Source organism: Fundulus heteroclitus, unplaced genomic scaffold (assembly GCF_011125445.2).
Source record: "Fundulus heteroclitus isolate FHET01 unplaced genomic scaffold, MU-UCD_Fhet_4.1 scaffold_81, whole genome shotgun sequence".
Classification (NCBI taxonomy): domain Eukaryota; kingdom Metazoa; phylum Chordata; class Actinopteri; order Cyprinodontiformes; family Fundulidae; genus Fundulus; species Fundulus heteroclitus.
In genome coordinates this window covers 363,012-376,847 of record NW_023397263.1, presented here as the reverse complement: position 1 = coordinate 376,847, position 13,836 = coordinate 363,012, and the positions used below count along the sequence as shown (strand labels likewise).

Genomic DNA, 13,836 nt, shown 5'->3' with positions numbered 1-13,836 from the left:
GGCTGATCTTCAACCATCTTTGCCCCCTGGTGATGTCTGGATGAATGAATAATCAACATTTTTTTAGAGTAGTGGTCCATAATTCTGGTCCAAGAGGTCCGGTGTCCTGGAACTTTTAGATGTCCCTGATCCAATCAAATAACACCTGAATCAAATAATCATGTCATTATTAAGACTCTGGAGAACTGGGGTCCACCCAAATACCCTCAATGGGTAAGGAATCTTTAGCCAAAGCAAAAATGCGTCAGTGGGCACCATGATAAGTGCTGTACGGTTAATACAGTCTATAAGGAAGGAGGTAGGAAATGGAGCCTGTATACTTCCCCTCACGGCTAATTTAGCATAGCAAGCTCACAGTGTCCCTTACTGTGTTTGAAGGAATGTATGATCCTCAAAATTTGTTTTATCACAGTTGATTTGTGTCCCATCAGCACAACTTTTGCCTCTATACCTTCTGTAACTCACAATATACACTCTCGTAATTTTTAAAGGTAAAAGTCTCAGAGTTTGTTATCTCAGTTCAGTTTCAGCAAGACACCCAGTGGAAGATTACCCCGATGAGCATGACTGATCATAGTGAGGGACAGAGTACAGACAACATTGCACCTGAGCTACATTTACAGGTGAGTCTCCAGGCAGTGATAGAAACGTGTAGGACCCCTTTCTGTCAGGTTCTAGCCGACTGTGATGTGACAAATAGCTCGCTACAGATTGAAAGTTTGACATTTTAACTGTGAAAACGTGAAAAGCTCATCCAGTAAGTCAATAGTTTGCATCTTGTTGCAGCAGCCAGATCATATCTACAGCTACACAGAAGGCAAGGGTTCTGAATAAACCACGAGAAGATGCTAATAGGGGTAAAATAGGGGCAAATGTAATGTTTTTTCATATCAAAAGTTTAAAGTAAATCAGTTTGACTCTGACACTGAAAGTACTGAGATGTCTTTTAGTCCCAGTCCAGCACTATTTTTAAGTGATGTCCGCATCCCAGATTAAAAATAAAAAAGTATTTTCTTCTGCTTTAAAACGTTCATAAGATAAAAATACTTACTTGTACATAAAAACTGGAGTAAGTGAGCCAAGCAGATTATATTATGAATTATTTTTAGTCACAAACTAGCATTCAATTGCAAAAAAAGCAAGTGTAAGAGTTGTGCAAAGAACAAAAGATTCAAAGAATGACCTTGTAGTGTGATATAATAAAGGGCTTTAGAACATTGAGTAAAATTACCCAAGTTTTGTCTTTAAACACACTTTTTAATTAATACTCAGATTTTTTGGTAAACACAATTTATATAGGATTACAACGTAGGTTTGCTCACAAGTTATCGCAGAGAAGAAGTGACTATGAGGTGCCAGGTGCAGATAGCACAGATTGAGGTTTTTGTGAGCACCTACTTGTGGTGGAGGAAGGGAGACTGAAGAAGTGATAGATATCTGCTAATCTGCATGGTGTAGAGAAGCCACTAGAGCTGCTGTGGACACTAATGAGCTTGAAACTAAATCCCGGCCTGGATTTACTGGAATGCACAACTTCATTATAGCCAAATGGTTCAGATAATTGAAATATTATCCAGACCTCTGGAAAAAAGTATGACATATAGGGAAAAGTTGTTGTTCATGTATAATTCCGTAATAAAATCTGTCAAAATATGTCAGTGGGGGAGTTGAAAACACAAGGAAACAAAAGAAAGCAAAACGTTTGTTGAGAACAAAATACAAGAACAAAGGGATTTTAGTAAGTGACCAGACTGACATGTTCATGTTTTGTACACATTAAAGTTTTTTTCACCATTGGGATATCACACAAGAAGCATCTTATGATGCACTCTCAATATCTCTGCAACCTTAATTTTAAACTATACTTATTGCATGGGTTAAAGATGTATTTCTAGGGTTCTGGATGTTGCAGTGAGCACCATTGGGCCCTCACCAGGAAGCAGAAAGAACATCATTTCAGCAGAAACCACTCATGATCAGGTGCTCATCAGAAGGTGTCTCACAGGGAGTCAAAAGATTCATCCGAAGAGTTTTCCAAGAGCGAAAGACTACTAGCAGAGAGTTTCAGAAAGATATTTAATTAGGTGAATTTTTTTCAGTCAAGATAATAAGTAGGCCAATACTCATCCATACGGGGTTCTGTGCAAATTCACTGAGCAACACTCCACCACTGAAGAAAGAGCATTTAAAAGCTGATTCAGAGTTTGGTGTGGAACATTTGCAAGAGCCAAAAAAAAAAAATACTGGGAGAAAATGTATCTGCTCAGATGAGACCACTGTGTTTGGGGGAAAAATGACATTGCAATTTCCACCAAAACACTTCACTAGCACCGAGGGATGTTTGAGGCTGGGTTTGAGCATATTGTACTCACAGACTTCATAGAACTGAAGGAAGAATGAATGAAGAACTAAACTGAAACATTTATGAAAAGATAAGGATTCTGAACTAGTTCCAGAGGAAAGAGAATTAAACTGCTTCAACTTTTCAACAAGGCTTTTGTACAAAGCATTGAATATATATTTGAGTTTTTAGTATTTATTCCCAGTATTTTGTTTCACATAACTTAATTTAAAGTTAACTTAATTTATTGTTTAGCTCGTATTGATTTCTTTTCATCTGTTTATTAGCGTCTCCTGGCATCTGGTATGAATTTCATGATTGATTTTAAATGGAAATGGCTCATTTAATGCAATGAATGCGTTAATAGCAGGTCTTCCACAGTAGCAGGTGCTAGTCCACTTCATGTTTTCCTGATTACTCCCCCACCAATGGCTGATCACTCTTCTTATGACCAGGGCAGGCTGTCTGTGGCCAAGCATGGATGGTTGCTGGAGATAGCCACCCTCTGAGGCCAGCACCAACACAACAACATGCTGGCAGTTTAACACTTGCCTTGTGCTTTTTGTTTTTTATTCAGATTTTTTTTCTTGCATGGACTTAGGTCTGTTGCTTTACAATGGAGCTGGGAAAAGTTCATTTGAATCTAAAGACACTTCTGCTGACAATGATGATGTTCAAGTGGGGTGAGTAGAAAAACTTAATCCTTCTGTTTAATGTGAAAGTCCCAATGCGAGAGTTCATCAAAGAAAAAAAAACCCCGCAGAAAACAACAAGAATGAAATAATGAGGGCTTCCTTTAATCGTTGCTTACTGCTAAGGTTTGCATTTGGAGCAGTAATCCTTGTTTAAAGGTTCGGGTAAGTCCTGAGTTTTCTCACTAGTTTAAGGGAAGCATTACATGGACAGGAATGTTAGTATGGCTCTTAATGATGCTGCTTGCCAAACAAGTGGCTCTAACAAAGTTCTGTACGATTTAAGAACTCTTCTGTGCCTCAAACGTGTATAAAGTGACTCAAACAGATGTAGCAATGATGAGATGTTTCCTTTTTGTTTTATGAACTTTGATGATTTCCAGAAAATGTAACAGTTGATCACCAAAGCTGCTAATACTATAGACTTTCTTAGACCACTGGCACGAAGAGTGTTCTGAACTGGTGGGAGTCGAGGTAATCTGTGTCTGATTTGACACATGACTGCCTCAGAATGAGACCACTCAGTCATGCATGCTCAAATCAGAGCAAACAATGAAGGAGTAGAAAAAGTTGGTTCATATTTTTCCATGCTTGAATGAAGCTGCAGAATGGGGTCACGTAATCTCCAGTAAATGTAGTTTTTTAAAGTCCCCCACACAGTACTGGTTTATCAGACGGCGGTTGTTTAATGTGTCTACTATCCAAAAATGGATCTTTTGTGGAAAGGTTCTGCATGGATGGTTACAGTGAACTCAGAACCATAGCAGGGTCTTTATAGCAGAACAATGAGCAGCAATAGAACTTCAAACTTATGAAAGGCTGCTTTTGTAACATATGCATCTTCTACGTATCATTTATCACCAAGCTCAGCATTTATACTTAAATTACATCACTGCTTATGAAGAAATTCACAACAGTAACGTTGTTTGTAATAAAAGGTAACAAGTTTGAATACATGTAACAAATGGCTGTATAATACAACTTTAAAGATATAGTTGAAATCAATCAATTCCTCCATTTTTAAAAGATTTACTGCTAAAGATACTCTTCGTTATTAAATTAATGCTTCAGATTGTTTTAACATCTTGAAGTTAAAATAAGTTAAAGAAATTAAAAGGAGTGGCTGTTTTCTTACTGAAAGAGATGAGTACATATTTGTTGATAATAATAAACATTGTATAGCTATTATTAACAAATAGATTGACTGATTTGTCCACACATGGAAAAACTAATTAAATCAAAGAATGAAAGAAAAGCTTTTATTTTAATGTTATAATGTTTACGCAGCTGCTAATATGTCTACATACAAAAATTTCATTCTTGTACTTCAGAGAATTTTGTAAAACAGCTAAATACAATGGAAATGTTACCAGAGGTAATTTCAGCCTCTGGAACTGTTTTGAACATAGAGGATGACCACTTTATCATGCTGTAGTATCGGAGAGCAGAGACAGGAAAATACATATTTAGTGTGGGATCTGTGGATCTTTCCCCAGGAAATAAAATTTCATCTTCACAATGTACAAAAAAAAAACATTTAACGTCTCAAGATTTAGAGGATGAAAATGTTTTAAAAAAATCAAGCACCAAGGTGTCTCCTAAAACAGTGAAGTTAACATTCATTAACATGTGCTTTTACATTTTAAGTCTTGCAATTGTGACCTGCTGTACATCATTATTTCTAGAAATGCCAATGTGCCAAATATGGAAGGAGACACATGCAGAACTTATACATCATCTCCAGTCTTCAAAGTGTTGCTTGAAATCTTTTTTTTTTTCAACAACACCAAAGTGTTTGTCATCAAGATGTGCAGATACAGCAGAAAATGCATCATTTTGAATGTTCTTTAAGGATTCATTTATTTATAGATGATTTAGTTTTCAATGCATTAATTATTCATTTTCTGAACAGATCTTCTCAGACATGGAATTAAAAAAAAAATTAAAATTGCAATTAAAGCAGGTAATTTTTGACCTTGACTTCATTGTTTCACACCCATAAACCTCTGCTAATCAGTTTATTTGTCTTGGTAGTTAGATAATCTTAGGAATTATGGAGTTAAATAGTCATATAAAGGCTCCAGTCTGAACTATAATTTAATTTTCTATGAATTTCTCAAGACTTTGTATTACCCTCTATTTAGTTTAGTTTGGGTCTGATTCCTCGGCAGATTGCCTCTTATGAAGTAGGTTAAATTTTGATCCACGATTAAACTAAAATCTTATATTAATCATATAACCAGGTTTCCTTACAGCAAATTATCATTTAATTATTTAAATAAATACTTGAAGTTGCCAGTTGTCAAAATGGGTACAAACTATCCTCCTGGCAGGTATGAATTGAAATAGTTTTAATAATAGACAGCTGTGTTTTACACCTTAAACAGTCAGCCAAGAGAAAAAAAATCAAAACAAAACCACAATATATGAAACAGAAAAAGGGCAAAAAATAACAGGCAACTGTCTCAAAAAGAAATGGTTTTAAAATGAAAATGCATTCACTTTTATTTTGATCAGTGAATGAGAAGAACCTGTTAACATAGCTGTGTTTTAACTGCTTGTACAGCACATAACAATTCTTTGTTGTGTTTCTAATTACTAGGCTGGTCTAACTGGAAATAATGTGTTTAGACACCATTTAGCTCTTAGTCACAAAAAAATAACTGATCTAACACTACACTGTCACTTTGGAGGAGCTTAGGTTAGAGCATGTCTCAATCAGATTTGTGGTGGATTGTGATGTCCCAGACACAGTGCAGACGACAATTATCACACCTCCCTATATTTATCTCTAAACACTGTTCATCTTGTGTCCTACTGAGGTCCGAAGAGTCACACCTGACTAGAGACGGAGGTGAAAAGGAAGGATAGGAAAAGGAATGAAGATTGAATCTTAAAGACTTAATCTGTACAGGTATCGTGCCAGGGGATTAGAGGAGCAGGGGGATTGTCCTCAAGACGCTAACCCTATTACCCCATGGAGAGGTTGGGGAGGTCAGGGTGGCCGTCAGAGCTGCTTGAGCAAAGAGATAAAAGGAAAGGAGGATTAGGGGTGTATAACATACAATAATATGACAACAAACAAAACTAGCGGTCAAATTAATTTGTTTTCTTGGTTGAAGCAGTACCTCGAGTCTGCTTGAAATAATGTTTTCTAAAAAATACTCCAACTTTGTGTTTGTGTGTCACAAAACAATACTGGTGACAAAGTATTAGATAAATAAAGTTCTAAAGTAAACACAGGCTACATAATCCCTGCTGGATGTTGTAGGAATGCTTATTTTGGTAAATACTGAAGTCAAGTTTATTTTAAATTATTCAGTGACTTTGGATAAGCAATGTTTTTTTCTCTCTTTAAAATCAGAGCATTGGCTTGAACACTCACTTTTCACTTCCATTCTTGCTTTTAATTTTCTTAAAATGAATTACAAAATATTTATTCAAATGTATTAAGCATTAACACAAATACATTTAGAAAATTGATGAATGCCAGCAATCTCTGGAAAAACTATCGAAATCAAAATTCTACATCCCTGCACAGAAAAGTGGGTAGAGAAAATAGATAAAGAGTTATTTTCATAAATAATTGGACCATGCTATAATGTTTTAAGAATTTGCTCACATTTTAGCACACTAAACTCCTCAAAGCACCTTTATGTGTATCTAAATGAGGTATTTGCTTAGATTTATTGTGGTGCCAAGTGGGACAGACACCACGTAGTAGCAAATGATGCACATCGTGTTTTTCTGTTTATTCATTTATTTTTCAAGGAAAGAGTTTCAATTAACTGATTTCTTGCAATTATAAATGGCAGTTTTGTTAAAATAGACTTGATCAAGTGACTACCACAACACTTTTTAAAATTATGTTTCCTTATAATGCTCAGATACTGAGAACCTAATAATCAAGCCAGACACAATGTTGCACTTAAAAGAGGTTTATATATAAAAAAAGGACTAAACAAAAAACTTGGTGATGGCAGGTTAAAGTCTAGAGTGGGGCAGGAGGTAGGAAGTGCTGACAGCTGGCAGCTCACAGCGGCTGGAGGGTCTGTGAGACAAGCTAGAGTCATACGTGGAAAACGCAGGCAGGAAGTGGCGGACAGGTCCAAAGGGCTTGCTTGGAATCGTCGAAAAAAATGTCCAAGTTGTGTCCAGAATCAGTGAGCTGATGAAGTGTCCAAGCGAGAGCAAAGCTAAACAGGGAAGTACAAAAACAGGAAACTATCAGCAGGAGACTGGCTGTGAGAGGCAGGTAGTGTTTATATGGGCAAAGTCGCAGGTGCAATCAATGCAGGTAATTATAAGTAACACAGGTGTTGCTGCTCCTACTAATTAGTGGAGCAGAGCAGAGTGGAGTAGAACAGAGAGCCAGCCAGCCCAAAAAGCAAATGATCATGGCAAGGAATAGGACAAAAGAGCCGATGCAGGTGGCGATTGTAGCAATTGATATATATATATATATATATATATATATATATATATATATATATATAAGTTTGTGTTCTGTGACTTCCTAGTCAGAAATACAAATCCCATGAAGTTGGATTAACGACTAGGAAAAGTTTGAGTTTGCGGAGCACCCCATAGTTCAGGGTTCAATATGGCTGTTGTGTAATCAGAATATAGAGAGTTTTCTGTACTGTCTCTGTTTTTGGTCTGATTCTCCTGCTGATGTGAGCGTTGTCCTTATCCTCCTGCAAGTTTTTGCCATGTGTCTTTGATTCTATTCTATTCTCTGTCGTCCCTTGTTTTGTAAACTTTGGACTCAGCCATTTTACTTAAAGACTTCACATACAGGGGTTGGACATTGAAACTGAAACACCTGGTTTTAGACCACAATAATTTATTAGTATGGTGTAGGGCCTCCTTTTGCGGCCAATACAGCGTCAATTCGTCTTGGGAATGACATAAACAAGTCCTGCACAGTGGTCAGAGGGATTTTAAGCCATTCGTCTTGAAGGATAGTGGCCAGGTCATGACGTGATGCTGGTGGAGGAAAATGTTTCCTGACTCGCTCCTCCAAAACACCCCAAAGTGGCTCAATAATATTTAGATCTGGTGACTGTGCAGGCCATGGGAGATGTTCAACTTTACTTTCATGTTCATCAAACCAATCTTTCACCAGTCTTGCTGTGTGTATAGGTGCATTGTCATCCTGATACACGGCACCTCCTTCAGGATACAATGTTTGAACCATTGGATGCACATGGTCCTCCAGAATGGTTTGGTAGTCCTTGGCAGTGACGCGCCCATCTAGCACAAGTATGGGGCCAAGGGAATGCCATGATATGGCAGCACAAACCATCACTGAACCACCCCCATGCTTCACTCTGGGCATGCAACAGTCTGGGTGGGACGCTTCTTTGGGGCTTCTCCACACCGTAACTCTCCCAGATGTGGGGAAAACAGTAAAGGTGGACTCATCAGAGAACAATACATGTTTCAAATTGTCCACAGCCCAAGATTTGCGCTCCTTGCACCATTGAAACCGACGTTTGGCATTGGCACAAGTGACTAAAGGTTTGGCTATAGCAGCCCGGCCGTGGATATTGACCCTGTGGAGCTCCCGACGGACAGTTTTGGTGGAAACAGGAGAGTTGAGGTGCACATTTAATTCTGCCGTGATTTGGGCAGCCGTGGTTTTATGTTTTTTGGATACAATCCGGGTTAGCACCCAAACATCCCTTTCAGACAGCTTCCTCTTGCGTCCACAGTTAATCCTGTTGGATGTGGTTTGTCCTTCTTGGTGGTATGCTGACATTACCCTGGATATCGTGGCTCCCACACTAAAATGAGAGGTGTTTCAGTTTCATTGTCCAACCCCTGTAAGTCAGCCTGCCTCCTGTCTGCATTTGGGTCTTAGACTTACTATGCACTTGCTAACAAAGAATATGCTGTTATTTGGATACAAATTTAGAATAAATACCCACTATACTTAGTAGATTTCAAGTCCTGACTACACAGAACATTATTTCTTTTGTTATGCGCTTCATAGAGTAACACAAATAAGCTGTATAAGTACAATAAAAGGGGAGTTTTCCTCCCTACTGTCGCTACACGCATGTTCAGCATGAAAGATTGGTGCAAAGTCAATGACGCAATGCAAGTGACTGTCCGTTGTCGCTACCTGCTCATCCGGGAGGAATAAATGCTGTAAGTCGATAACTCGATACAATCTGCTGGGTTTTATTAAAAAAAACAATAAACAAATTTTTCTGTAATTTTTTTCCTTTAGCTGTAGCTGCATGATGAAAACTTTTGATGGTTTTGAAACTGCAACATTTTTAAAACCTTGGTATACCTTTATACTGAAAACCAGCCCATGTCTGGCACACCAGGGACAATTTATCCAGGCTGTACTTGTTACTTGTGGAGATGTAAACTGAAGTGAAACAATAGCCTTCTGGCGGGTAGATGGCTGGTCTCCTGATTCAACATGGTTGATCAATGCACTATGTTACATTAGTGAGTACCAAATTTTCCTCTCATGTGAGAGTCCCAATTACTTCCTATCCTAATTGCTATAAACATTCCTGATACTCTTCTTAGTCCTTCTTACAGGGCTTGGATGTAATCTTGAAACTCCAGACAACCACGTTTAATTCTTTTACTGTGCAGGTGGCTAACCACCCACTGAAGCCCGCAGTAATCTGTGAAATTTCAAACTTAGTTAGTGTCTTCACCTTAGACTGTAGGCAGGATGCATCTTAGCCAGAATTGGACATGACATCATCCCTCTGTCATGAAAGGGGAAGAACAGTTCAGAGTCTTAAAGCAGATTTCCAAGAAACGGATAAACGCAAAAAAAATGCAATAATAAATACAAATAGAAGACTGTGTCCTCTGCAGAAAAGTGCAGCTAATCACACTTCTGTCCACAAAACAGAGAATTGATTTACATTGCATCCTTCACAAAAACAGTTAATCACTGATATTTTGGTGAAAAGAACTACAGCTTTATCTTCTTTACAGACACAGAAACCCCGGCTTAGAGGGTAGTATGATTAACAAGGTGCGCTAGCAATCAGCATTACTCTTTATCTGCTGTGTGTGTTATGTATAATGTGCATTCTGTCCTTTAAAAGAGACAGCAATCTTGTTAGTCGTTACTCTCCTGTCAAGGAGACACTGAGGCTGCTGAACTATTCAGAAACAGCAGACATGAGAACTGATCCAGTACTGACAGCTGGCGTGACTGCTTTGTCTTACTCTTTCAGTTTAACTAGCTCCTTCATGTGAATGTAAGAAGAATGCCAAAAAGAGAACAGAAAGATTAGCATCCCATTAGAAACTAAATCTGCTTTCGGTTAAGTCATGTGGCGGAGGATTAAAAGTCCTTTTCTAGTAATGAAGTAAACTAATAGGATAGTGAAAATGAAAAATCTACAAAATATTTATTTCTTTAGTTATTCTATCTAGCATAGTAAATTATAGGAAAATAATATAGCTGCAATAAAATATAAAATACAATAAAGATTATTAGAGGAACAATAACAATAGTAAAAATACACCCTGACTGGAAAAACTTAGCACTCAAAGGAATTGTGAATTTCCTCGTCTTAAGTTATGGGGGACTGTCATTTGGCTCATTTTCTCTGTCTCTTTCCGCCTTTCTTTTGTAGAGGATGTGGTCTTAATATTGTTTGCTCCCATTTCTCAACAACTTCTTAAAAACAAAAAGTTATGTTTTATCGGCTTCCATTGCTCAAAATCAGAGACGTGTTTTTTTTCTTTTTCTTTTTCTGTAACCCTTTAATTATTAGTGTAACCAAGCTTTCTGGGTTCGTTACCAGCACCACATGAGGTGGAAGGAGACTGGACTCTGAGCTGGGCTTCTGCATGGCTCAATAGGACTCTTATCGTTCCAACATTTCCGTACAAAACACTGGCTGGCCTACTAACCTATGACAATCCTCGAGGGAGATTTAGCCTTGAATTCAGGATAGGAAAACATGTTTCTACTACACAGCAATGATGAAACTGATTTTATTTATGCTTTCTTTAAAAATGGTGCACATTAAATATAACAATATATATAACAATATTAAAATTATTGATGTTACAACAACAATTAACTCAAAAAGTCACGATTTATTGCACGTTTGTTAAACGGTCTGATGACAGAGGGGAAAAGGGGACCTCCAGAAGACTTTCAGCAGTGTTGCCACGTTATTATAAGTGACTTACTGCTTCATTTATATGGTTTACAAGGTGAAGGTGACAAAGTTGGTTACTTGTTTCTCTTACAAGACTTGGCAACACTGGCTTCCAACTCACACTCAGTTTCTTCTCAAATTCAACTGCATTTGAGGGATAGAATCGGTGCTGTATAGAAAGAAATTATAACGCTTCCACTTCCATGAAAAAGTAAAAGTTTAAGAGTCCTTAAGTCTGAACCAAAACAGCTACCCACCTCAAAATATGCAGCGCTGCAGATGTTTGTCATGTGCCATTGGTAAGCATGCAGCACCTTTTGTCTGAAGATGTGTGACCCAGACTGGGTAACAGCTGTTGGTTATTGGTTAGCAGCTAGCATTAGCTTACTTAAATTTCCTTATTTACCATCAGTTTAACCATAATGAAGCTAATATTTATGTGTGTTGAATATACATTTTTGTGAAGCTAACTTTTTGGTTAGCTGTGCCCACCACTGGTACTTATTCTTTATATTCCGGGGATTCTGCAGTCTTTAGTTTGTCACCTTTTAGTGTTGTTTATTTAATCTTATTATAGATGGATATTGATAATTAAATTAAATTTTATTTAAATAGCGACAATTCATGATACATGTCATCTCAAGGCACTTTCCAAAGTCAAAGTCAATCAAATTATACAGATTGGTCAAAAAGTTTCCTATCTAAGAAAACCCAGTAGATTGCAGCAAGTCTTGACAAGCAGCATTTACTCCTTATGAAAGAGCGCAGAGCTAAATGGAGAGTCGTCTGCATTGTCCATGGCTTTGCAGCAATCCCTCATACTGAGCAAGCATGAAGCGACGGTGGAGAGGAAAACTCCCCTTAAATGGGGAAAACACCTCCAACTGAACCAGGCTCAGTATGAACGGTCATCTGCCACGACTGACTGGGGGTTAGAGAAGACAGAGCAGAGACACAACAAGAGAGACAAAAAAAGCACAGAAGATTACATTGATCCAGGAATAATTTCTACGTTATATGGTAATAGCAGATGATCTGTCTTCCCTGTATGATGTCACAGCTAACAGAACGCCAGACGAGGTGTACCTACCATGAAGAGAAAAAAATGACAGAGAACAAAAAGGTAAAAGATGAAATAACAATCAAGCAATGCACATTGGAGAACAGTAGGATAACTCAGCAGAGTGAGAAAAATAGACCCTATAGCAGCATAACTACAGAGATAGCTCAGGATAATGTAAGCCACTCTAATTATAAGCTTTTTAAAAAAGGAACGTTTTAAGCCTAGTCTTAAAAGTAGACAGGGTGTCTATCTCACGGCCCAAAACTGGGAGTTGGTTCCACAGGAGAGGAGCCTGATAGCTAAAGGATCTGCCTCCCATTCTACTTTTAGAGACTCTAGGAACCACCAGCAGACCTGCAGTCTGAGAGCGAAGTGCTCTGTTAGGAACATACGGGGTAATCAGGGCTCTGATATATGATGGAGCTTGATTATTAAGGGCTTTATACATGAGAAGGAGACTTTTTAATTCTAATAATGTTAGCCTCTACTATGTACTTATGTGAAGAGACATGATTGTATGTCCATATCCTTTGGAGAAACCAGTTGAAAACCAGATGCTAAGCTGTGTCCTGGTTACAAATAGACAAGGCTGACACACACAAAGGGAAACATCCTAACAGGATGAAGCTTAGAGTATAACAAGAGGTGGAGTCTGATGTTTTGTGCTACACAATTTTGCCAGCTCTCCTAAAGACAGCTTAGCTGTGGTCAAGTGCTGGGGGTAAACCGATTCTCTGTATTATTCACATTTTGTTGCTATTATCTTTGGCCTATTATGGTATAAATATTGTTAATTAAAACATACATTGTTTCTTGTTCATCAGCATTTAAATGGCACGTTTTATATTTTCAGAGCTTTTTTTCTCCTTTTGCATTATTCGGAGAACTGAACCCTCTTGAATAAAGAAGTCGGGGCACTAATAGTCTGTAGTTTCTGTTTTATATCTTGTTTGTTAGATTTCTATTTCCTCTCTGTCTGCCATATCCGTGTTCTCCCTCTCCTTCTGCTCAGCCTTCATGACTTTTATCTGTGCTTTCATTAGTCGCGTTTCCATTGACCAACAAATTGCACAAATTGTAATTATGAAATTAGATTTGCTTAATGGAAACAATTTTGAAAATACTCCTATTTTTCGATAAAAGGTTTTTGCACAAGGATAAGGTGGTTTTTCAGCTATTTCGAAATTGGTATTTTTCGCAAAACTGCAATGGAAACATTTTTTTTTTTTTTTTTGCATTACGCAAGTCACATGAACAACAACCGGCCATTACTACTGGTGAAACAGGAAATAAAAGCAGGATGATGGCACGCCATGTTTGGATTCATGAGGAGATGCTGTGTTTTTTACATTTAGTTTGTGACATGGGTATTACCAACATACTAGATTCAAAACAGCAAAGAAATGCGAGCATTTTCCAAGATCTTGAAGCAGCCATGACTGAAGCGGGGTTCCACAAGCCATGGTAAATCTTAGGTTCAAACTGGAAAAGTCTGAAACAGAAATACATGGTGGAGAAGAGAAAGCTTGGCAAAAGTGGCGCCTGTGGAATAGATAAAAAAAATAAAATAATTATAATACT

General features: G+C 37.8%; 1 protein-coding gene across 1 annotated transcript in view; it reads left to right on the top strand.

Moving 5' to 3' along the window:
• The first annotated feature begins 2,795 nt into the window (after positions 1–2,795).
• crb2a (crumbs cell polarity complex component 2a) overlaps positions 2,796–13,836 on the top strand; it is a 36,574-nt gene continuing 25,533 nt past the window's right edge. Inside the window, exon 1 of the mRNA XM_036134401.1 lies at positions 2,796–3,024. Coding sequence (XP_035990294.1) covers positions 2,958–3,024 — 67 coding nt within the window. The 5' untranslated portion in view covers positions 2,796–2,957. The remainder of the gene's footprint in view (positions 3,025–13,836) is intronic.